General features: G+C 49.0%; 1 protein-coding gene and 1 pseudogene across 3 annotated transcripts in view; one reads left to right on the forward strand and one right to left on the reverse strand.

Moving 5' to 3' along the window:
* The window catches only part of LOC103016092 (calpain-2 catalytic subunit), a 44,542-nt gene extending 36,863 nt beyond the window's left edge, over positions 1-7,679 (forward strand). The window contains exons 15-16 of one of the 3 annotated variants that reach the window (XM_057549677.1): positions 1,188-1,245; positions 2,291-7,679. In XM_057549677.1, the coding sequence (XP_057405660.1) occupies positions 1,188-1,245; positions 2,291-2,427 (195 nt within the window). In that variant the 3' untranslated portion in view covers positions 2,428-7,679. Of the gene's footprint in view, positions 1-1,187; positions 2,251-2,290 lie in introns of those variants that run through there. The other 2 variants (XM_057549685.1, XM_057549675.1) reach the window with 2 other exon arrangements.
* A 7,295-nt stretch (positions 7,680-14,974) lies between these two features.
* Positions 14,975-16,792, reverse strand: LOC130708571 (serine/threonine-protein kinase PLK1-like; annotated as a pseudogene).
* Positions 16,793-24,682: the final 7,890 nt, after the last annotated feature.

The following is a 24,682-nucleotide window of genomic DNA, read 5'->3' on the forward strand; positions in this document are numbered from 1 at the left end:
AGTCTAAGGGGGGAGAGGAAACAAACTGAACAAAAAGCAAAGAGGAATGACAAACGTAACTGGGATTTCCGCTCAGATTCCTTGCCCGAGGCCTCGCCAGGGGCTTCTGCTGTCGGTGGGGGGGTGGGGGGGGGGTGGGGTCGGCTCTGGCTGTGATCCTCCTGCCTGAGGACTCTGGGCCTCTCCTTGTGGCTGTTTTGTTTGCTCTGTGCCACTGCAACTGAGACGTGGAACTCAGCCGCCTCTCTTTGATTGCCACAAAAATATTTGGGGACGTGGAGGGTTTTCAATCTCAAGGATGCAAGCAACAGAGTGTCAGCCTTCCCTGTTCTTAAAAAAGAAATCCCTGGGGCATCTAGGCTTCCATCCACTACGAAGTTAGCAGGCCTCTTCTTCCAACGACTCCAAAGTCATTCTCCTCCACATGTGGGGGACACTAGCTCCCTCAGGTGTCCACCGTCGGCTTACCTGGGCCTCCTCATCAGAGCTAAAGCAGGCGCCACCGGCTCCATGCCTCCGCCTGCCTGTCTGCCTCCCTCCCTCCTGGTTTCTAAGGGAAGGGGCATCATAGAGACATATTTCCCCACTGATTGAAACACACACACACCCCCCAAGAACGCACAATGTCAGTCTTGGTCTTAAATAATGGGGCTTGTCCCCCAGTTACACAATATGGGTACGTGAACAGAGGTACCTGCACCACATCTGAGGAGCCCTGGCATCAAGGGCCACAGAAAAAGCGCTGGGCCAGTTCTTGGAGACAGCCGGTCCCAACCAGCTTTGCAGGAAGCCAGATCTGGGTTTTAAAGGGAGAGGAAGGCAAGCTGGGTGCGAGGAAGGGTATAGAGAACTGAGTCAAAAGACCACAGACATGGGTAGAATGGAGAATGTATTCTTTATATTCTCTACAGCAGAGCAATGGCGAATGAACTCTGCCTGCAGCACATTGTGCATGAAAACACTATCAAAAACTTGGGCTGTGGCTGTGCTCCTTGTAGTGCGGTCTGGGGGCGGCAGCAGCGTTTCCTGGGGGCTTGTTAGAAATGCACATCCACAGACCCCTCCCCACCCCAGCTCTAACGCGCCTCGCGGGCCCAGCCAGAGCAGACACCCGTTACACGTCTGCTGCTCCGTGCTTCACCAGCCCCAAGGGAGCCAATAACGACGCTCTGGTTGCATGTCCACAGGATGCAGAGATCTCTGCCTTTGAGTTGCAGACAATCCTGAGGAGAGTTCTGGCAAAGCGTAAGTACCCACTCCTCGCACATCCCTCACCCCGCTCCGTCTCCTGCAACGTGAGGGGACGCGGGGATCCTTCCCCGGCTCAGCGGCGGTGGCTGAACCGTCACTCCCACTCCTGCTTAAATACCACCGTCACCACCAAAGAACCGGATGAAGGAGGTTCTCCCCGATGTGATCAAAAAGGGCGAAGGTTTCTGGAGTCTAGAGGTCAAAGATCACATCCAGGTTTCCATGACTTACTAGCTCTGTGATCTAAACCGAGTTAGATAGATAATCTCCCTGACTCTTGTTTCCTTATCTGCAAAATAGGCATATTATTACTTAACCTCTTCAGAGTGGTTGAATGTCTTAAATGAGATGACGTGTAGGAATTGCCTAGCACAAAGCCTGGGCTACGTATACGGTGACTCTTATGATGATTAATTGCTAAGAAAAAGCGTGATGGGAGCCAGAAAGCATCCCCATCCCTGGATTCCGGGCTGTATTTAGTGGGGAACCACTGACAGAGTGACGACAGCTCACTGATGAGCCGGAATGGAAAAATAAGTGGTCCATCTTCCACTCCAGCTAAGGGGATGGCATTAAAAAGGCTCATCTCCCAAATGTGTGTTTAAGGGAGGCTGGTCGAGCCAGTTCTTGATGGGAGAAATGTCACTTCAGTTGAGCCAGTAGGCCAGGCAAGTGGCTTCAAAGCTCCAGAAATGACTGCTCTCAGCCCAGGCTGATGGGCATCTAAAAAGAATGGACAGAACTGGGTGGAGACTTGAGAAGGAGCTGGAGAGCCATGGTCCTCACGCACCTTTTCAGGTTAAACTGTTTCTTAAGCCAAAAATATCAAAGGATGGATTGTCCACCTCCCCAGTGTTGATCACCGCTGCAGGGGGTGGGGAGAACACACCCACGCACACACCCACACACACTGCTATTCTCCCCCTCAAGTTATCACCAGAACTGTGCTGCTTTGATAAGACAGCAGTCCACTGAGCAGGGGTCTGTACGGTATCAGGAGTTCTCAGCCCGGACCCTAAATGAGAGCGTATGCCGTCAGGTCTGAACGTCAGCCTGGGGATGGTCTCCAGAAGTCCCGTGGACTTCACTCTGGCCCAACCCCAAGAGATAAAAATCCTCCTCTTGAAGCCAAAGAAGGATCCAGGCCAGTGGGGTCTTCCATCACAGTGCACGTGAACGACACGCATGTGGTCCCTCACAGGAACCACGTGTGACCGATCCATGCCCTGTGGCCTCCAAACGAACGGCTGCATTTGAGCTTCTTCGCAGAGCTGCAGCCACGGGGTCCAGCGGCCAGGGTAGGACTTCCCCACGGCAGACCCTGGTCCTCGGCCCCCCTCCTCCGATCTGGGGGTGACGAGACGTGGTGTTTACCCTCGAGGCCACCAGGCACGAGTGAGGTCACAGGCTGTTAAGCTGTGTGGTTGTCATGAACCCAGGGACACTGAGCCCCATTGTCAGATAACTGTGCTAGGCATTTTTATAATTGTCTTGTCACAGTAATCCTGGGAAGTGAACCTATTACCCCCATGTTCTAAGTGGTGTATCTTAAGTGTAGAATTCCTATATCCAACATAAATGGCCGTGTTGAAAGAAGGAAAGATGTCATTCAAGTGTTTTCCTATTCTTTTTTATTATTACTATGCCCTTTGCAATGCGACACTGTGAAAACAGCCCTTTGGGGGCATCTCCCTTTTCCAGAATCTCTCCTTGGCTCACCACCAGCTTGGTTTCCTCATGGGGAGTGTTTTACTTGGCCTTCCTATATCTGATAAAGCTACAAACAAACCAGGAGAGGCCAGCAGGGTGTTAGTGCCCAGAAGGGAACGGCTTTGGGATTTCAGGCGCATATCTCTTTCCTTGGAATCCTTTCAGCATGTGGAGAAGGAGGCTGGTATCTGCAGTTAGGTATCAGATGTGACCAGAACAGGCTTTTGAGTATTCTGATTTCTTTCCTGGGTCCCAAGGCTTGTTTCATCCCAGGATGCATCTTTTTAAGGTGAAAAGCCTTAACCTCCGGAGAAGTTTAGGAGAGTCTGATCTCCAAAGGTGGAGGAAAGGCAATACCTGGACCATTAACTTGAAATCCTTTCTTGTGAGCTAGGGTTTGACATCTCTTTTTGATCTTTGGACTGGGGCCTCTATATTTTCCAGGCTAGTTTAAGCATTGAAACTAGATGTGAATCTCTTTCAGGACCTTAAATGTTTTAGATAATCATGTAGTGACTTGGATAGGCATTTAACTAATTTGTTCCAAGGTCAGAAGAGCCCAAGAATTCCCCAGAGTTCCTCTCTTTGCTTCTAAAGGCACAACCTCTAAAGAAGATGACTCATGTCTCCATGGCAACTGTTAAAGGTGCTGCCTAGAGGGGCCCTGCCTCCACCCTCACTTACTTAGCTTGAAAGAATCAAAAGAATTTCCTTGTGTCAAGGGGGTGCTATGTCCAGTTTTCTTATGAAAACTGTTGTCAAGATTCCTGCGTCTTTCTGACATGGTAGCTGTCAAATTCCTTCAAGATGATGTAGGAAATGGCTCTTATCTCTTGGAAGCCAGAGAAATTGCTTTAATTCACCAAGACTCACCCCTAAACCAAAGGCCTTATTCTAATACTGTCTTCCCTCTCTACTCTGAATTCTCCCTTCTTTCCTTTCCAGGGGTTGTTTTTAGCCCAAGGCTTTGCATCTGATTGAGTAAGACTTAGAGGCAGTAAAAAGAACACCGTGAACTCAGCCAGAACCGCCTTAGGGTCCCTAGGGTTGAGAATAGCTCTAGAACCTCGGGGACCCCTGGGCTTAGACCCAGAAGTGATAGAACAGCCCCTGATTTCTGGCATTTCAGTCCAGATCTTCAAGGACTGTTCTCCCTTGACAGTCAAGTGAGCAAGGAAAGTTTCGCAGTAGATTGCAAGCCAGCTTTTCCGTATCTATTTTCCTGGAGCAGAACAAGGCAGCTGCCTTATAGGACTCTAAATTTGGATCAATTTCCTAACACACACACACACCCCCCACAGAAAGATACATGGAGAAAAAATATATAACTACTTTATCAGTGAAGTACTTCAAGGAAGAGCTGCATTTTGCCGTACTGTAATCTCTAAGATAATGTCTAGGAAAGCATTCGTGTAATTATAATAATACCAAACTAGGAAAAGCTAGTGATCACTCTCACGAAAGTCTGAGTTAGACTCGAATAGGAGGATGAAGGTCTGCTGGTCGTCAGGTCTTGTGCCCTCTCCGTGCCAGGATGCCTGCCACTAGCATCTTTCACTCACCTGGGCTTTAACCTGGACTCTGGCAGCCTTTCCCAGCTCCAGGCACATACAGGACCCATCCCTCAGGACACGTGCCAGGTCTAGCCGTATACCCCAGCGTTTCTCACACGCTCTCCCACTCAGCCAGTATGTCCCTGACTGTGGCACTTCAGCAGCTCCACTGGGCACTGGGACGCCAGCGACTGGGGTTGGGGCCCCTTCGTCTAGGTTGGCCCAGATGTAACATCTTTAGCATTGCCTCTTCCAGTGTCGGGGACTCATTTATTCGACAGATTATTTGGAGCCCCTAGTATACTCCAGGCACTGAGCTAATCCCCAGCAATACACGGTTGACCCAAGCCCAGCTCCCGCCCTCGAGGAGCCCACCATTAGTGGGGAAGACAGTGTGGGAAGTGCCGCTGCAGGGAATTACTGGGTGCCGTGGCAGGCGCTCAGAGGCACAGCCGCCCAGCTTTGGAAATCGGGGGCTTCCTAAAAGAGGGGACATCAAAGCTCCCGTTTGTCAGAGGCCTGAGGGAGAGCATTGCAAAGGGCCTTCCTGGCCGAGGGGACAGCATGGCGCTCAGCCAAAGGAGGGACAGCGTGGGTTGTCAGGGCCTGTGTGCAGAGAAGCAGCTGGAGCTAGGAGTTGAGGAGGGAGAAGAGAGGGACGTGGCCAGGGCAATCAGTGACCCAGCCCAGGGGGCATAAAGAGAGCTGTAGGTGACGCTCTGCCCCCTCTGAAGCCCACTGCCGAGGCCACCCAGCGAGGTAAGTGTGATCCCCATCAGGACCAGATTTTCCCTCCTCGCCGTGGAGGTACACGGTTGCTCGCTGAGATGATTTATTCCTGTGTATCCTCCACCCCTCCCCCAGCTCCTTGTCCTCTCCCCCAGAGGTGTTTGATTTCAAGAGCTTTAACCTGGGCTGGATTTAGAGACATACAGGGGACAGCTCTGGGTCATCCTGACCTGGCTGTAGAACCACCAAGGCTAAAAATACCTCTTGGGAACAAGGCGGCCAAGACCCCGGGATGAGGGTGTACCCTAAGATAAATACACGGGAAGCCACCTAGGGCTTCCCAACTTGGGGGTGTGAGGTCTCCATTCATTCTACCGAAGGGCAGCCTCCCTTGGACAGCCTTTCCCCGGGTTGGGTCATACCTGGCGGCCGAGCCTCTGCCGTGTCTGCAGTGTGCACCTGTGTCCTGCCAAAGAAAGGGGAGTTAACAAACAGAAACAAAAAAGCACAGATGGATCGCGTGCACATGGAAAATACCCGCAAGCCTAGGCAGCTGCCGTGAGCCTCGTGGGGACGGGGAGGCCCCTGGAGCCCTGCGCTCTTTGGGAGTGACGCAGGGAAGGCTCAGAGACAGCAGACAGAGTCTCTCTGTGCAGACAGCTCGCGGTGCCTTTTAGGTTTTCCAAAGAACCTATTCAGAGCTCAGAGCGTTGGGTTTCTCTTCCCTTTGCCCCCAGACAAATAATTAGAGACTTTATAAGAAGAAAAAGAATTAGATGAATCAAAATACCAGCTGTGAGGCAGCATGGTTGCAAGAAACTCAAGAAAAGGCCACAATAGGTAACAATTTCCGTGAGGAGTTGGAGGCACTGGGGGCTGAAGGCAGTTTTCCTAGCTGAGGGGCTCAGGTCTCCTGACCCCAGAGGGCCCTGAGGACGGCTTGGGGCTCACCTCTTTTGCAAGACCTCCACACCTGCCCTCCTGGGTGCAGCCTGGCATATTCACCAGCCTTCTGGACCCTTGGAAAGATTGTCGCTCAAACACCTACTCTTTTCCCAGATACTCCTCTGGCTCCTTACTGAGGAATTTCTAATTCTGTGTCTTGTGGTTCCCACGCGACTATCCCACCAGCCTAGACGTTTTAATTAGAACTCGGCCTGTAGTAATCACGATGCTGGAAACTGACAGAATATTTGGCCTCAAATACACCTACTTTAAAATGAAGGTCCTGGAAGGTCCCCTTGGTCGGGGCGTGGTCATGGAATACGGCCAGGTTTGCCTTAGGACACCCTCTCCCCATTGTCTGCCCTGGTCCAATTCCCTCTCCATCACCAGGAAGAGATCAAAATGCTTCCCTGCCAGGTGTCAGTGGCTGTGTATTTGCTCTTCCCAAGGGCATTTGTGTTTTATTTAGGATGAGGCGTTACATTCAAGGAAAATCTAGTGGCAGGATCAGGAGACATCAGCTCTCCTTCAGGTCTGGGAGATCATCTTGAGGCATTGCTCTCCTGAGCACCTGCAGAGGCTTCCTCAGGTGGGCGTGGGAGCCCCGCAGGGAAGCCTGCCCAGCCCTCCACGTGCACGTGAATTCTGTAAAGCGGTGGGTGCCCATCTGTTTGGACCACACGTGGCTGTCAGCAAAAACCTTGTGAGATGCATCCCCCCCCGTATGTTTATTAATTTAAAGTATATATTCATATACTTCTGTACTAAAACATTAGGCACATTTTTTAAAGTGCACAACATAGAAATTTTTAAAGAATAAGATACAAAATATTATAGACAGAGGTTCTGGTATTTTCACTCTGAAGCCCTGAGGGTTTGGGTGCCCCCTAGTATTAATATGTGCACAGCCACTTTGGACACCAACCACCATTTCAAGAGCAAATCCTCACACCTTGACGGCATCCATCCCAAACTACTGTGCTGGCACTTGGCCTGAAGCATAGGAAGGTCTTAAAGCAAAATCCCCAGGAGATTCTAATCTGGGAGACAGGGCAAGCAAACTCTCAAATAGAATAAACTTAAACAATTCAAAACCCCATCCGACAGGAGAGTGGACTCCCTAGGCAGCAGTGGCTATAGGTGCTAAGAAAAGATCAGGTACACTGTACAGAGCCATGGGGTTGCTCATATTCCCTCTCTGGGTCTCCAGAAAAGGACATTTGGCAATATCCCCAGCTCTCTCATGATTGGAATTCTTTGAACCCTCAAAGTTCTTCAGTAGTACTATTATTCCCCACAGCGCAAGTGGGTCCACGTCGCTTGAATATTATTTCTGATTTGACCACCAAGATACGATGATGATTCTGTTTCATTTGAAAAGGGTCTGAGAAGGTATACAGGTCTAATTATATATACATATTTATACATGTGTATTTTTGTTTATTGTTACATTTTGACATTGGACTTTCTATTAAATAATTTTTAACAGTTGACCTGGCTTTGTGCTTTTTTGTGCCTTTCTTTCTCCCTGGATCTCAGGGAAGGGGCTGTTATAAACGTCTGCAAAAGATCTTGGGGCCTTCCTGTCCGTCCTCTCTTCTGTCTTCTTCCCTACTGTGTGTACATAAGTTCAAGTTCTGTTTTTACAGGAGATGTACTACATCAAGCACCCACTTGGAAAGCCCCCAACCTTGTTTTCATTGCCTCCAACTTTCAGGGACAGCCCCACTCAGTCCCTTCAGCTTCTGCAAATTCATAAATTCAGATTTGATGAAGTTGCAAAAAAGAGCAATGACAAAAAATGATGCCATGAGACTCTCAAATCTCTTGTACACCCCTTTCCCTCCACCACACACACACACACACACACACACACACACACACACACACATAGTCCTAGATGTGAGACCTTGGACAAGTTACTTAACCTTCCTGAACCTACTTGAAAACAATACTTTTCTCATTGGTTTGATTTGAGGAGATCCCATAGTAAATGCTCAGTAAACAACCACCCACTTCCCAAAGGCACTCATTCAGCCAGCTGACATTTGTTAATTACACAGTGTATGCCGGGCACTGGGGTCTCCCAGGTAGGGGGTCAGGGATGTGAGGAATTAAGGAATTCCCCTCTCCAAAGTTAGATGCAGGGGGAGCAGTATGAAAAATGAGGTATGTGCCTTAGAGTTTCTCTCGTCCCCCACCCTCAAACACCATGACTATCTGACACATTCTGGATGCTGAAAACAATTGATTCTCCCACTACGCTCGCCTTCCAGGATCTACCAGAGAGAAGTACACACACACATAGTCTCAAAGCATGAAGCCAAAAGCAGTTTCTCTTGGTTCTGTCTTCCCTGTAGCACCAGCCTTTTCGCCTCTGACAGGCATTGATCTGATCAGCCAGCCCAGCCAGCCTCTGTGCTTCACCGTGGCTCTTGGGAACAGATTTTCTTTGTGATTTCCTAATGGTTTGGTAGTGAGAATAAGGGTGGGAATGATGAAGGGAGTGGAAGGGAGGGTCTGCCAGCCAAGGGGAAAGAGTTGATAACTATTCCCAGGGTTTTTCCTGCCAGCAGTGGAGCTGGAAGTTCAGATTTACTGCTGAGTTTTACAGGTTGTCAAACAAGGCAAAAGCCCAAGCTTCTGCCCAGAGGAAACCTGGGACCCAAGCTTGTTCTTTCCGAAATAGTAAGCCTGTTTCTCCCTGCAGAAGCTCGCTTGAAATCACAAGGCCAGCCAAGCTTGAAGGGTTTCCTAACCCCACCTCACTCCCGACTGCACCTCACACACATACACACATGCTGGTCCCCTGTAGCCCTGACTGGGAACTTTGGGAGCTTCCTTTAACCTCAAGCCACAGAGAAGTCAAGCTGCAGAGAAGACCGCAGGACTGCCCCTCGTGTCCGCTCCCCAAGCTCTTGCAAGCAATGTCAGTGTCCAGTCCACTGGTCGTAGCTGGACTGAAGCCTGCACGTGGTGGCCTGGAGTTCTCTTACTTGGAAGCGGGAGTGGCGGGAAGGGACACGTGAGTGATGGAGGGAAGAGGAAGACCGATTGGATAAAGCCTCATCAACAAATAGGAGGGAAATGAGTGAAACGAGACCACAAGTGCTCACACTCGGCCTGGCCCAGCGGATGGCTGTAGAGGACGGGCGCTTCTCCTCAGGGGTCTCCCGGCCACCAGCACCCCTGCCACTGGCACTGCCCACCCACCATTTCCATCCCGAAAGCTCAAAGTCATCTGGTGGGGAGCATGAAGTTTTAACTTACTAGATTCACATCATGTTACCCACTCTCTGACAGAACCCAGCTTCCATTGGCCACTGCTCTTAGCCGGGTCCTTACCCTGTACTACCCTGCCATGTTTATTTTCCTACTCTGGTTCCTGCTCTCCCCTCAGGAAGACTCTCCCATTTCTCCTTATTACAGAAAATTGAACTTCCTTTGAGGTCCAGTTAAAACTGACCACTTGTATGAGACCTCGTCTTATGACCCAAGACATGCCAATCTTTCCTGCCACAGAACTTCCCTTTCAGCAGAGGCCAGGTGTTGGTGGGGGGTAGAAGCCCTGAGAGGCTTGAGCCACAGAGAGTTGTGGTGTAAGACTAGGTCTCCAAGTGTAAGGTGAGGCCTAGAAACCAGGTCAAGTTCAAATACTTACTAAGAGCCGAGTTGCCGGTACTGAGGAAGGGTGAGCCCATGGCAGAGCCCGGAGGAGGCAGGTAGCAGGTCTGAAAGCTGTGATGGTCATGGAGGGAGTATTCAGGGAGAGAGTGGAGCTTCTGTGTGCAAGGAGATGCGTAAAATAAATAAGCAACAAGGAGATAATGTACAGCACAGGGAATTATACCCATTATCTTGTAATAACTTATAATGGAGTACAATCTGCAAAAACACTGAATCACTATGCTGTACACCTGACACCAATACAATATTGTAAATCAACTATACTTCAAAAGGAAGAGAAAGAAAGGAAGGAGAGAAAGGTAGAGAAAGGAAGGAAGGGAGGGAGGGAGGAAGGAAGGAAGGAGGAAAGAAAAGGAAGGAAGGAAGAAGGAAGGAAAGAAGGAGGGAGGGAGGAAGGAAGGAAGGAGGAAAGAAAAGGAAGGAAGAAGGAAGGAAAGAAGGAAGGAAGGGAGGGAAGTAGAGAGGGAGGAAGGAAGGAAGATGTGCGCCAAACTATACATTACAGACAATGTTGTAGCATTATTTCTAACGGAAAAACAGAATGCACTCTTAATGCCCATCAAAAAGAGAATGGATAAACAGTAGTTTAGTTAATTTTGTATCAACATGAATAAACCTCAAAAACAGAGCAGTGAGTGGAAAACATGCAGAGGATACAGTATGATGCCACTCATATAAAGTTTGAAAGCTTTCAAAATCATATATATATTGTGTGTGAATGCCCTACGTGTATTATAACGTGCATAGAAAAACATACATGGGAAAGATAAATACCAATTTCAAGAAAGGGAGGGGGGAGGGAGGGCAGGAAGTGGCACAGGGGAGGGTTAACAATGTTTCAGTCTTTTAAAAAATTAACTGAAGCAGATATGGGGAAATAGGGTGTGTGTTTGGAAAATATTCCCTATACTCTTTTGTGTGTTCAAAAAAAGACCTCATGCCAGTGACCAGCTGCAGCTGGTTTAGACTCAGAGGCTGCCGTCAGCCACGGATGAGACACCAAAGCTTTACCGGGAATGGACATCACTCCTCTCAGAGCTCTGGTAGCTTTGGAAATCTGTGCTTCATCTCATATATTTAGGTCCTCTTCTGTGGTTTTCCCACACAGAGAGCAAATCCCCTGAAGTCCCACAGCCCCTAGCAGTGAGCTGCGCATAGAACTGGACTGGACAAACTTTTTTTTTTTTATTGAAGTATAGTTGATTTACAATGTCTTAATTTCTGCTGTACAGCAACATGATTCAGTTATACATATATACATTCTTTATCATATTCTTTTCCATTATGGTTTATCACAGCATATTGAATATGGTTCCCTGTACCATGTAGTAGGACCTTGTTGTTTATCCATTCTGTATAAAATAGTTTGCATCTGCTAATCCCAAACTCCCAATCCATCCCTCCCCCATCTCCCTCCCCTTTGGTAACCACAAGTCTGTTCTCTAGAGCTGTGACTCTGTTTCTGTTTCGTAGATAGGTTCATGTCGTATTTTAGATTCCACATATAAGTGATATCGTATGGTATTTCGACAAACGTTTTGTGGGCTGATTTCTCTCATCATTTTCTCCCTGAATGATACTCTATCAATCACTTCATGTAATTCCCATTTGCATAACACATGCTGTCCACATGCATCTCCGTCCAGGCTGCCCGGCCCACCTGGGGCCTCACACACGGCCCCTCAGACTTGCCCACGACCACTTCCCACAAGGCTCAGAAACCATGGTCTGCAGTCTAGAAAACGTTGAGGAAGAGGTTTAGCAGGTATGGAGTGACGCTGAAGGACGAGAGAGAATCCCACGTGCTGGAGGCGGGAACTTCCTAAGACGTAGTGAGTTGTTCAGCACAGTTCCAAACATCAGAGGAGAAAGGCCTGCCAGTAGCTCTCCTTCCAGAACTTGGTTCCTCCAAGAGTTTTATGGCTCAAACAAATGGCATTAACAGGGGATAAATGCTAGGAGTGAGTAGGACTTGAGGATCACACACACACACACACACACACGCACAAATAAAAGAGAAGGCATCACTTGGACAAACGTCATTGGTTCATTCGAAGACAAGCTTTCATTAACGGTCGACTCTGGGGGGGGGGGTCTCAACAGGGGCTGCACATTAGGTCACATGGGGAGCTTTTCAGACCACCAGTGTCCAGACCTCAGGTCACTTAAGTCAGGATTTCTGGGAGGAGGGCTGGGCATTTTTAAGCATCTCCCCAGGCCACTGTGAGACACAGGGAGGGTCCCCGGGCTATTTGTCTACCTAGCATGCCACTGAGATGGGCACCAGCAAACAAAGCTGGACAGAATAAACCCTGCTCCCAGGGAGCTACAGAATAGTAGGGCGTGGGTCTGTACACACACTCCAAGGGGCTGTGAGAGCCCAGCAAAGGAAGCACTGAACTCTGCTACCAAGCTCGATGGTGAGAATGAGCCAGGAAAGGCGGGGAGTGAGGAGGACCCCCGGTGACACATGAAGGTGAGTCTCTCGTGTTGATGGGACAAGAGAATGAATCAAGCCCTAGAAGACGAAGAGCTCAGGCTAGGGAAAGGCCTCAAGGGTTCATCTGGTGTCCAGACACGATTTTGCTCAAGCCATTCCAAGGAAAGAGAATTTCGTGAACCCACCCATCCTGGGCAGGAGGTTTAGCCCTCATCGCTGACCTCAGGCAGAAGCCTAAACCTGCTCCTACCTTGTGGTGTTCCTCACCCAGCTGCCCTCAGCCCTCAGTACACCCCTGGCTCTGGGAGATGCCTTCAGGATAAAACACAGCATCTAGGGAATGAGTTCCTTTGCCCCAAATTGACAAACCTCAGGGAAGGCAGATTCCACCCCCAGAAAAGCAGGGTCCCTGGTTGCAAGGGACTGAGGGCAGTGGCTTCTCATCCTCTCTGCAGCATCTCTCAGCTGAATAAAAAGAACAGGATTTACACACCCAGGACGTTCCATGGGGCGGAGCTAGAGTGGGGTGATGGGTGGTGGTATAATGATTAAAATTGAGGCTGCAGTGGTTGAATGCCTGGTGAGTTTGGGAATTGCCAGCTGGGATGTTACCCAAGATATATGCATCCCCCCATGTGGGTCAGACGGGCTCGCGGCTGGAATTTCAAGCACTTGCTCCAATTGTTCCCGGAGTTCTGGTCATTGATATGCTCGGCGCTTGGTCACTGACCTGACGCAGGGTTCTTGTGGTTTGCTCTCATATCTGGGACTGAGAGCCTTGAATACAAGCAACGCAGACAGGATCCAATAAAAAGCAGTTGTAAAGACTGACCTGCCACCACCCTGCTTCCCAGGGCCCCAGCTGTGGGGTGAGGCTGCCGGGAGGGAGGGATGCTGGCTGGTTTCCCCACAGTCCTTTTGTGTCAGCTGAAGGCTCCCCTGAACACTTCCCGTCTGCTACAAACCAAGGCTGGGGCCCACAGGGATACGAGTCTCCCATGATCAGACTGGAATACAAATGGAGTCGCCAATTTAAAGATCAGGTTAGATGGCGTGGAACGGGAGGGGCACACAAGGAGAAACTCCTTTCCAAAGCTCCGTCATTCTACATGTGAAAATTCAAGTCACTAACAAGGCTCTGTCTGTTTTCGCTTCCCACCCCCTCTTCCCAGGCCCTTGCCCAAAAAAGGAGAAAAGGAAGCTTTAAATCGTCACCCTAAATCCTCTTTTATCCTTGACATAATCTGCCAGGATTTGTGCCCCTGCCAATGCAGTGGGATTCTGGTGCCCCAGGGGCCCCTTTGACTCCTGACAGGGCCCACAAACATCTCCCCATTCCCACCCCTCCTCCCCCCAGCACACAATTGGAAGGAAAAAGCTTGAAGATTTTCCAAAATATAAGTAAATAGTGTCATCGGGGTAAGTAGGAGGACCTGGGTAAGCAAATCTCTTCACATACTGAAACCTGGTCATAGTCAGAGCTGAGTTCCCTCCCTCAAGTCCCAGGTGAGATGAGCTTCTTAGCAGAAGCTGAGTCTACCAAACACTGGCAGAGTCCACGTCATTGGGGGGAAGTGTGACATCAAAGCCATCAACTGGTCCCCAACTGATCCATCGTCCTAATGGTCACTGCCACATGTGGAACAGAGACTAAATGTTCTCTCACATATTCCTCCAGATAACCCCTCTAAAGTAAGCCCTGTTCTCTCATTTTACAGTTGGGGAAACTGAGCCTCAGAGAGATTGAGTAACTTGCCCAAGGTCACACAGCAGTATGTGGTAGAACCAGGATCAGGTCATCTGACCCAGAGGCCTGGCTTATAACCATTCGGCCATAGTGCCACCGACATGTGTGCCTTGGGTCAGCATGCCATGTCATCTCAGTCTGGTCATATTCTTTGCCTGGGCCACCATTGAGCCAACTTCTCGAACTTCTTTCCAGTATGCTCTCACCTGGCCTTCCTTCAGCTGAAACAGGCACCCTAAATGTGTCTCTCCTGGACCGAATCCACAAAGTACTCCTCACTAGTGGACATATGCTGCTGTGAGCACATGAACGGGACCCCAGGCAGCCCTTCCCTCGCAGCACCTACCACAGGGGGTTCCTTGCTTTTCTTCCCTCCTTCCTGCCTTCCTCTCTCTCTCTCCCTCTCTGCCTTCCCAAGCTTTTGGCTAGGGTTTCCTGCGTTTCTACATGCCAGCTAGATGAGCCACCAGAGTCGGCACTGGTCATTCAAAGGAGGTCTTATAAATTCCATCCTCTTCCCCCAAGACCATTCCTGACAGACCTGTCCCCATGACAGGGTCACTGTAGCATTCTCAGGGCCCTACCAGCTGAGAGGGTCCCACAGCTCTCAGCAGACGACCGCCTTTTGTCAAAGGCATTTTGTGAAGGACTTAATGCGTTGTCACTGAATTTGTTTACCATTGCTACATGACTTACTGGGCTAAGGGGCAATGAAGGCAGGCATCTCGTATAGCCCATATAGCCACCTCTGCACAGCACCTCCAGAGTACTCAATTCTTGCTGCTGACTGGCTGAGCCAGGTGGCCACTGAGTGCACGTGACAACCAGCAGCCAATCAGCGCTCCCCACACCTTTTTAAAAAGATTCACATGTGTTTAATGTGTATAAAGCCAAGAAAAAGACAGTCCCAAATTCGATAGCAGTATTCTGTACAATTCATACGGTGGGGTTGAGAGGGAAGGTGAAGAGGCTGTAGAACCTACACCCCAACATGTACAAAAATAACTTAATAGCAATTCCCACCTGCAAGGAAGACATAGCTCTTTTTCCAGCCACCCGGTCTGAGTGAGGGGACATATCACAGTAAACCCAGCACGGTGGGAGCTAACCCATAGGGGCCCAAGGGGCTGGTGGGGGTGAGGAGGGGCAGTAGTCCTAGGGGAGGGGCTCTGAGGAGGTCCTGAGGCGGTTGTTGGCTTAGGGAAAGCTCAGCAGCTTGTCCACCATGGGCGGGCATAGAAGAGCTGACTTGCCAGACTCTTGGGGCAGCTGTGCTTCTCCAGGAGATTCAGGCAGTACTCGTGGAAATCCGGCTTCTAGTCGATGTAGGTCACAGCTGCCATGCTGGGCACAGGATGAGTTTGCTGTGGTCCTGGAAGACGTCGCAGGATGCAGGATGATGGTGCTGTGCTTGCAGAATCAGGTAGGCAGGTAGGGTTGTTGGACTAGTTCATCACCTTCCCGTGGGTACCCACCTTCAGCAAGTGTTCACTCATGTAGTTTTGGAAGTACTTGGAGAGTGATCTTCACGGAGGAGTTGGGATGGGAACTCACGGCGAGGGAGAACTCTGCACCACCGTGCTCTATGAACCACAGACTGTCACCAAGGCACCAGAGGATGAGGTGAGTCCAACCATCGGAGAACACCCCCGACACTTTGCTACACGGCTGATGCCCGAGGCTGCACTTGTCCCAATCGTCCCCCGCTTGCTGACTCAGAAGATGGGGGTGCCGCAGGGATCCTCAGCCTCCTCTTGCCTCACCAGCCCGTCTCAGAGGGCCTGGAGGCATTCACGCTGTGCAGCCGCTATAGCATGTCACCAAGGTGGCACTCTCTGGTCTCCTGGACCACTGGTCCCTCTTTTCCCCAGGGAGTCTTGGGCATAGAGTTCTCTAGGCCTTTATTTAGGACTATGAGAGTCTTCCTGTTGCTGGGATCCAGGCTTCTGGGAGCGATTGAATACCTTGATGGAATGGTGGGGCAGGTAATGGGAGATGGGCTGGGATGTAGCCAGAAGTAAAGGACTCGTCTTGAGCTGCTCATGAATGATCAGGTGAGCAGTGGGACCTGTCTGCGGCATCTTCTGGAAGAGGGAGGTGGCCACGGGGTTGATGTGCTTGGGGATCCTGCATTCCTTCTTCTTGATCCAGAAGTCGGTCAGTTTTAGGCAAGAGATCTCAAAAGGTGATCTACCCACCGACAAGGTATATATCAACATGATGCACCCAATAGGCCCCCCGTCCACCAGGAAACGGTGCCCTTTCTTGCTCAGAGCCTCAAGAGCTACGTATTTAGACAGGGTTTTCTTCTTCTGTTCCCCATCATATTCACCTTTGGTTGCCGGGCCAGATCCCCTATTTTCACCTCCAGATCGTCATTCAGGAAGAGTTTGCCCAGCTTGAGGTCCCGGTGAATAACCTGGTTTGGGTGCAGGTACCGGCAGCCGAGGACCACGTGCTGCAGGTAGCGGCGGACCTCGGGCTGGGTCGTCGCCTTCCTCCGCCGGTGCGGCTCCAGGGGAGATCTTCGGCGGCAGCAGCGCCCCAGCACCACCAACATGAAGTTCGTGTCCACGTGCACCTACGACTCCGTGCTGGTGGGCGAGAGGGCAATGAACAGACATCTCCAAGGACATCTTCTCCTTCCGGTGCGGCCTGAGCAGCCGCGACTCAGGCAGGATCTTGCGGCCAAGCGCCTCCTCTTGGCGTCCTCATCCTGTCAGAGATCTCAAGGCACTTGGCGAAGCCGCCCCTCCCGCAGGAAGCGGCCCGGCAGGCAGCACCGCCGACCGCGCGGCTCCACTAGGACCTCCGGGATCTCTTTTGCCTGCTGGATGGCGGTCGGGGGCCCTGGGAGCCACAACTCCAGAGATCCCGGCTTTCCCCGGTGGGCTGGTGCCCGCGCCAGCGTCTCTGCAGCGCCGCCGCGCTCGTGTTCCTGGAGTTGCTGGGCAGACGCCGCAGGGTCCTGGCAGAGGTTTGACACCGCTCCGCTGCTCCCCGAATCAAATGCTGCACCGGGCCTGTTGCAAAAGCCTCTTTTTTTTTTTTTTTTTTTTTTTATCACAACCGGGGAGGAAGAAGCGGGGCAGGAGTGGCTCAGGTCCTCCAGGTACCCTGGGCGGCCCCGCCCCACGCGAAGCCTCCAGCCCCAGGACTGGGTTTATTTCCTCGGGCAGAGGGGAAGTGTAGGGAAGGTGGCTTTATCAGATTAAGTCTCACTAGTGAAAATGCTCAGTCTCCCAGCCTCTGTGAGTAAGGCGAGCAGCCTCCTGTGTACACAGTGGTTTCCAGGCTGGTAGGTGGTTGTTTTTCCTCCAACCCTTGGCTAGCTCGGCCTCTCACCCGAGGGCTGTGGTTTGGGGAATGTTTTGACTTGAAACATTCAGGCCCCTGGTGGTATTTGGAGTTGTGAGACCCTTCTGTGCTAAAAGGAAAAATGAATGGTCTATTTAGAAACTGCTAACAATTCACAGTATAAAGAACAGGCAACAATTCTGCTGCTGACAGGCTGGTTTTCTAAGGGTAGTCCCTGGGGAGCTGGCTGGGTGGCAATCATGGCCCCTACTCTGGATACTTCATCTGGAAGACCCCCTGCTAGTGGTGGCAATGCTTCCAGAAAGCCTCTGCCCTGGAATCCCTCAATCCCTTCCCAGAACACGCTCTCCTGGGGCCTGTGGTGTGCTTGGGCTGTGAATGAGACCACTTTTCCTAAATCCGATGAACTTTGCTCTTGACAAAGGAGGGAAGGGTGGTTATTTGGGAATGCCTGAAACAGCTTCTCTTGGGTTTGAGTTGTGAGATTTTACCTATCACAGACGTAGACAGAGTTCCCCTGAAAGAGGAAACTGCCTTTCCTCTCAAGGACAAAACACATATCCCGGGTGTTTCTGTCACCAGAGTGATGCTTCTTTCCATTGCATCCTAGACTCAGAAGAGAAGGTGAGAATCACAGGCTTCGAAATAAACACTCAACCTAATTAAAAACTGAACAGTTTTCTAAAATACCAAAGCTTGCTTCAAAGCTTGACCAAATTAGGGATGGTGTTCATCTAATTTATCAAAATGAATTCCTTTATAGGTACAAGTAATCCCAATCAAACCCCTGATAGGCTTTTGTGTAAAAATTCACAAACTGATTCTGAAGTTTATATAGAAATGCGGAGGATCTAGAATAGCAGAAACAATTTTGAAAAAGAAGAATGAAATTGGAAAACTAACACTACCTGATTTGAAGACGATTTTTAAGCTACAAAAATAAAGACAATATGGATTTGGACACACACACACATAGCATAGGCATACAAGTATAGAAAGATAGATTAATGGAACAATATAAGAGTCCAGATGTGGGCCCACATGTGTAGTGTCAACTGATTTTAGACAAAGGTGTCAAGGTAGTTTGATGGGGGTAATTTGATGCCTTTTTAATGCATTGTGTTGGTATATGATTGGACATTCATATGCCTAAAACTAACCTTGACCCTTACTTCAAACCACATACAAAAATTGACTTGAAACGGATCATAGTAGTAATGCAAGAACTAAAATTATAAAGCTTCTGGAAGAAAAATAGAAGATAAAACCTTGTGACCTTGAACTAAATAAAGATTTTTAGCTAAGCACAAACACAAATCATACATCATAAAAATAAAAATTGATAAATTAGGTTTCATCAAAATTTTAAACTCCTGCTTTTCAAAAGATAGTGTTAAGAAAAATGGAAAGACAAGGCACAGACTGTGATAAAATATGTGTAAAACACTCAGCCCATGGGGGTGCAAAATGGTACCCAGTTTGCAGTTTTTTAAAAAGTTAAGCATCCCCGTATCACAGCACCCAGCAATCCCATTCTAAGGTACTTATCCAAGAGAAAGGAAAGCATACGTCCACAAAAAGACGTGTACTCTTAATGTTCATAGAAGCTCTATTCATAATCACCGAAAAGTAGAAACCATTCAAATGCCCATCAATTGGCGAATGGTTTAACAAATTGTGGTATCTTTGGTATAAATTGGTAAAAAAAAAAGGTGATAAACGGACAACTACTGAAACTGATACATGTAGCTGTATGGATGAATCTCAAAAGTATTATGCTAAGTGAAAGAAGTCAATCACAAATGACCACATATCAAATGACCATTTATATGACATAATGGAAAAGTCAAAATTGTAGAGACAGAAAGATCAGTGGTTACAAAGGGCTCGGAGAGGGGGGAAATGGCAAAGGGACATGAGGGTACTTTTTGGAGCAAGAAATGTTCTGTATGTTGCTTGTAATGGTGGTTACACGACTATATACCTTGTAAGAACTCCTTGAACATATATTGAACACTTTGAAAGGGTGAATTTTATGATATAGAATTATACCTCAATAAATCTAATTTTTAAAACATGAAATCCCCAAACCAGTTTTGATTAATAGAAGCTCATTAATTTGGATCCCCCTTATCCCTATTTAGGAACAATTTATACCCACAGGAGCCAGAGTTGATACTTGCTCCATCTAAAATGGTTGTTTTAAACCTTTAGTATCCTACTAGCAGGAAAGAGGGGGGAACTCAAATTTGTAGGATGTTACCATGTGCCAGGCAGACATCATGCTAGGCATTTTGCACGTGATTTTATTTGGTTCTTGTTATGGGCTGAATTGTGTCCCCCAAAATTGATATGTGGAAGCGCTAATCCCCAGTACCTCAGAATGTGACTATACTAGGAGATGGGGCCTTTAAAGAGGGGATTGAGTTAAAATGAGGCCATTAGGGTGGACCCTAATGCAACCTGAATGGTATCCTTATAACAAGAGGAAGTTTGGACAGACAGGGAGACAGCAGGGTTGCGTGGGCACAGAGGGACGACCATGTGAAGAGGCAGCAAGGGGGTAGCCATTTGCAAGGCAAGGCCTCAGGAGAAACCCAACCTGCCAACACCCTGATCTCGGACTTCTCGCTTCCAGAATTGTAGGAAAATTAATTTCTGTTGTTTAAGCTACCCCGGCTGTGTGTTTTGTCTTGGCAGCCCTCGTGGACTAATAAAATCCTGCCAACACTCTGAGGTGAGGAAGGCAGGAGGAAAAACACAAGGCTCTGTGAGTGATGGTAGCTTGCTCAACTCCAGGGGCTGGTAGGGCAACCTGGGGAGAAACACAGAACTGACACCCAAAGCTCCCCACCACCTAGATTGCAATCGTTAGGAAATCAGAGCTGGTTTCTTCTCATCCTTGAACAATCTGTACTCCTTTTTCTCAGTAAATGTTGAATTGATGTAAACAATTAGAGTAACAAGATTTCAGGATGCAGGAGAGACCTACTTTATTTATTTTTATAAATTTATTGATTTATTTTGGGCTACGTTGGGTCTTCGTTGCTGCGCGTGGGCTTTCTCTAGTTGTGGCGAGCGGGGGCTACTCTTCATTGCAGTGCGTGGGCTTCTCATTGCAGTGGCTTCTATTGTTGCGGAGCATGGGCTCTAGGCACGCGGGCTTCAGTAGTTGTGGCATGCGGGCTCAGTAGTTGTGGCTCGCAGGCTGTAGAGCGCAGGCTCAGTAGTTGTGGTGCATGGGCTTGGTTGCTCCGTGGCATGTGGGATCTTCCCGGACCAGGGCTCGAACCAGTGTCTCCTGCACTCTCAGGCAGTTTCCTAACCACTGCGCCACCAGGGAAGTCCCGAGACCTACTTTAAATATTCAGCTATTTTCCAGGACAAAGTAATATCACTGATTTTTATAAACAGTGACTATGATCATAATAATTGATACCTTTGCCCATCCATTGTGCCCTAGGGGTGGCACCCAGACTTGCTCTCAAGCAGGTCTTATGGGACCTGCGCAATGAATGCTTTCTTAGCCTAGATGTTCATTCATTCCACAAATAGTTATTGAGCACCTATGATAAAAGCAAAAGTCAAATTAAAAAAAATTTTTTTCTCTGTAACAGGTTTATCACCAGATCCTAGATCATGCTGACCTTTCGCCCATTAGAACAAATAATTAAGGGAATTTTGCTGTTGTTCATTTGTTTTTTTAAGTCAGATTCTTTTTTTTTCATTCTGGGCATCAAAGCAAAGTGGAGAAAAGAACCCAGAGGTAAGGACTTGCAGTTCAGAAACGGAGGATCCCTTTATACTCTGGGGACCTCAGGGGGCAGAGACTGACCTCTTGCCATGATTCAGTTGAGCATCCTGGGAGCTCAGCAAATAGTGATTTTTGGGTAAATGTTTGTTGAACTGAAGTAAATTTTGAATGATTCAACTGGTCAGCGTGGGGAGCAGCCACTCCCAGGGAAGTGACTAGATGTGCCTTGTGTGTGTGTGTGTGTGTGTGTGTGTGTGTGTGTGTGCCTTTTAAATTCGGCCTCACAAAAATTCAGGTGAGTTGGGCCGGACTGAGAGAAACCATCAGCTTGGCCAAGGAAGGGAACCACTGAGTGGAACCAGAAAATGAAGCAGAGGAAACAATTCTGTGAAGAATCAAGTAGTGCTTCTGGGTTTGAGAGGCCAGTGCTTATCCGCACAGAGATATCCAGTGAGCAGCCAGGAGCCTGGAGGAAGCGACGTCAGACCACGACGACAAGGTGACCCTGGGGGCTCAGCCTGCTCCTCCATTGCCTCCTTGTCGCCTCCCCACCAATCGACAGGCGTGCTGATGTTACCTTCTAAATAGTTCTTGACTCTTTTCCTGCCTGCCTGCCTGCCGTGCACAACTCCAGGCCCTCGGCCCCTCCTCCTTAGATCACTGCCTTCCGTCAGCTCGCCCCTATCTCTGCCCCTTTAAATCCCCCCATCACACTGTCACCAGCGTCTTATCCGAAATGAAATTCCTAGGATCTCCCTTTCCTGTTTAAAGCCTGTCGCACGCCTGTCTCCCTCTCATTCTTCACCCCTGGGCACAAGTGTCCCCTCCTCCAGGATGTGGTCCCTGATGCCCCCGGATCAGCCGGGGGACCCCTGTGCGCTTAGATCTCACGTGCATCCTGCCTGACCACACGGAGGCTTCGTTACCTAGGGGTAAGTGTTCCTCCCCCAGAGCCCAGGAGCCCCTCGGCCTGCAACCAGACCTGGCATCTCCACCCTCAGCACCTCTCCCAGTGCCCGGGACACACGGGTGTGGCACTCGCCTTGGGAGGGAAGGAAGGAGGCGGAGAAAAAGCAAAGAGGGCTGGATACCAATCTTGAAAACTGTCTGCGTGTGGTGGAGGAATTGTCACAGTTCCCACGTCCTACCTGAGGGGGCTCAGCTTGCTGCAGAGGCAGGAGAACTTGGGGCTAACTCCTGGCTTGGCCTCCTCCAAGCTCTTTGGCCTTTGTCAGGCTGCCTAACCTCTGTGGGTCTCAGTGTTCTCTTCTAAATAAAGGGGTAGGACCAGATGAACGCCACAGTCCCTTTAGCTCTGGAGCAAAGGACACCACGGGTCACCAGCCACAGGAGCCTTGGCCCCATCTCAGCACTCAGCAACTGACCACCCAGAACCTCCTGCATCTGCCCTGCACCCTCCTGCCTGGTCTTCTGACCTCCCTCTCCCCAAGCTGCAGGGAGCCCACGGCGGAGTCATTAGAAAGCAGTGACAGTCACAGCCTTGCCCACGGACCCCACCAACAGCTTCCATGGGGGATTAAAGTCATGTGGCTTCTCTTCCGAGTTTAACCAGCTGTTGTCTGGGGCTGGGCTTCCCTTCTCATAAACTGCTGAAGCCCCGATGGCCATGTCTTTGGATCTTCTTTATTGTCTCCTTTTAAACCTCATTAAATTCCTCTTTCCACCTACTGCTGGAGAGGATTCTGCCAGGCCTTGGGGAAGCACTGCCCTCCTCCCACAGGTAGCCCCTCCTCCCCGCCTAGCTGGGCAACAGCCTCTGTGAATAAGGAAGCGCTGGTGGGCTCAGGCTGGGCATCGTGTGGCACTTGTGGTGTCCTTGGGCCCTGCGCCACTGCGGAGAGATGGGGTGAAGGACACAGCCTCTCTCCTCACATTCTAGTAGGAAACACAGGTAAGAAATAGCTACTGAGAAGGATGGAGATAAATGACAGGAGAACACATCCCACTCCTTCATGAATTCTATTTTTTTATCTCCCAATAGAATATAAGCTCCACAAGGGCAGGGACCTTGTCTTACTCACCACTGGATTTCCTGCACCTAACACTGCAACTGCCACATAGCAGACCTTCAGGAAATATCTGCTGGTTGAATGAATGAACATCACGTTCCTTGCCATATCCCCAGCTCCCAGCACAGCACTTAGTTCAGTAAATTCTTGATAAAAGAACAAATCAATGAGGGAGTGTCAGAGCAGGGCTTTATAGGATGAATAAGAGTTAACCAAAACAAAGGACATCAAAAGAAAGGGGCAGGAGATTCCAAGGGCAGAAAGGATAACATTTACAAAGGCAAGTGCAAATGTGCAGTTTTCACGGAACAGCAGCTTGTTGGAAGTAATCCAACATTTGACCTGAAAAGAAATTTAACTAAAATTTTGCATAAGAGTAGCAGAAGACCACCTAGGTGTTCTTTTTTTAAAATGTTGAACATTTGGGGAACAGTTGAATAAACTGCCATATGACACAGGGGAGTGTTGTACAGCGGTTACCACGATTCAGATGGCCATTTTTTGTGTGTTTCTGAATAATACATAAAGTGAGCAGCAGAATTCAATAAAGCCTGTACATCACGACTGCCTTGTAGCCAAATCAACAGTTGCATTTGGCTGCTGGACATTGTAACTTTTCAAAATGTTTGTATATTTCAACATATTGTCAATGTTTTGAAATAGACAAAAGGGGGGGTGCAATAAACAGTAAAGGCCCACAGTCTCCTCCTAGTGCCAAGTCCCAGGGAACACATTCCAGGTGAGGAGAGGGATTCTATTTACATTTCTTTCCCTTCTACCACCAACTTATCAGCTTTAGATCATTAAAAAGTCACAGAGCCATGGTGTTTCTATTATATTGATCACAACTTTTTTTGTTTGCAAGTAACAGAAACTGAATTCAAACTAGCTCAAGCAAAAGAAGTAGCAAGTGCAGAAGCGGGTTCTTTCTATGTTTCTGTGTGTATGTGTATCTATCTATCTATCTATCTTTATCTATCATCATTTATCTAGAGTCTGTCTATCTAGGGTTTTCTTCCTTCAAGAATAGCCTCATTTTCTCCTACTATAAATAGCTTCCTCTTTGCAGTCAAGGAAGCATGCTTCTTTGGATCCATCCACATAAAAATCCCAGGAAAAGCCTTTGATGAGTTCTGCTTGGATCACATGCCCACTCCAGACCAGTCCCTGTGACTAGTGACCAACCCGGGTCAAGTGTCCTCCCATGATGAACAGCACCTTGACTGACAGATCCAGGAAAATAAGAGAAGCGTTCTCCCAAAGGAAGAGATGCTGAGGAAAATCAAACCACACGTCACCCCACGGCAGCCTTGCAGGTGTCCCCGGCAGCCAGGTGTCATGTGTGGGTGGACACGCTGACATCATATCCTCATTCAGCGTAGGAGAAGGTAAACTTTGCATATGCGTTTTTCATTTCTTACTGTAACCTCTTTTCTGGGTCTCAGTTTCTTCACCCGTAAAGTGTGTATGTTGGGCTAAATTCACCTTTAAAAGTCCGTTGCAAATATGACCTTTAGT

Source organism: Balaenoptera acutorostrata, chromosome 1 (genome assembly GCF_949987535.1).
Source record: "Balaenoptera acutorostrata chromosome 1, mBalAcu1.1, whole genome shotgun sequence".
NCBI lineage: Eukaryota > Metazoa > Chordata > Mammalia > Artiodactyla > Balaenopteridae > Balaenoptera > Balaenoptera acutorostrata.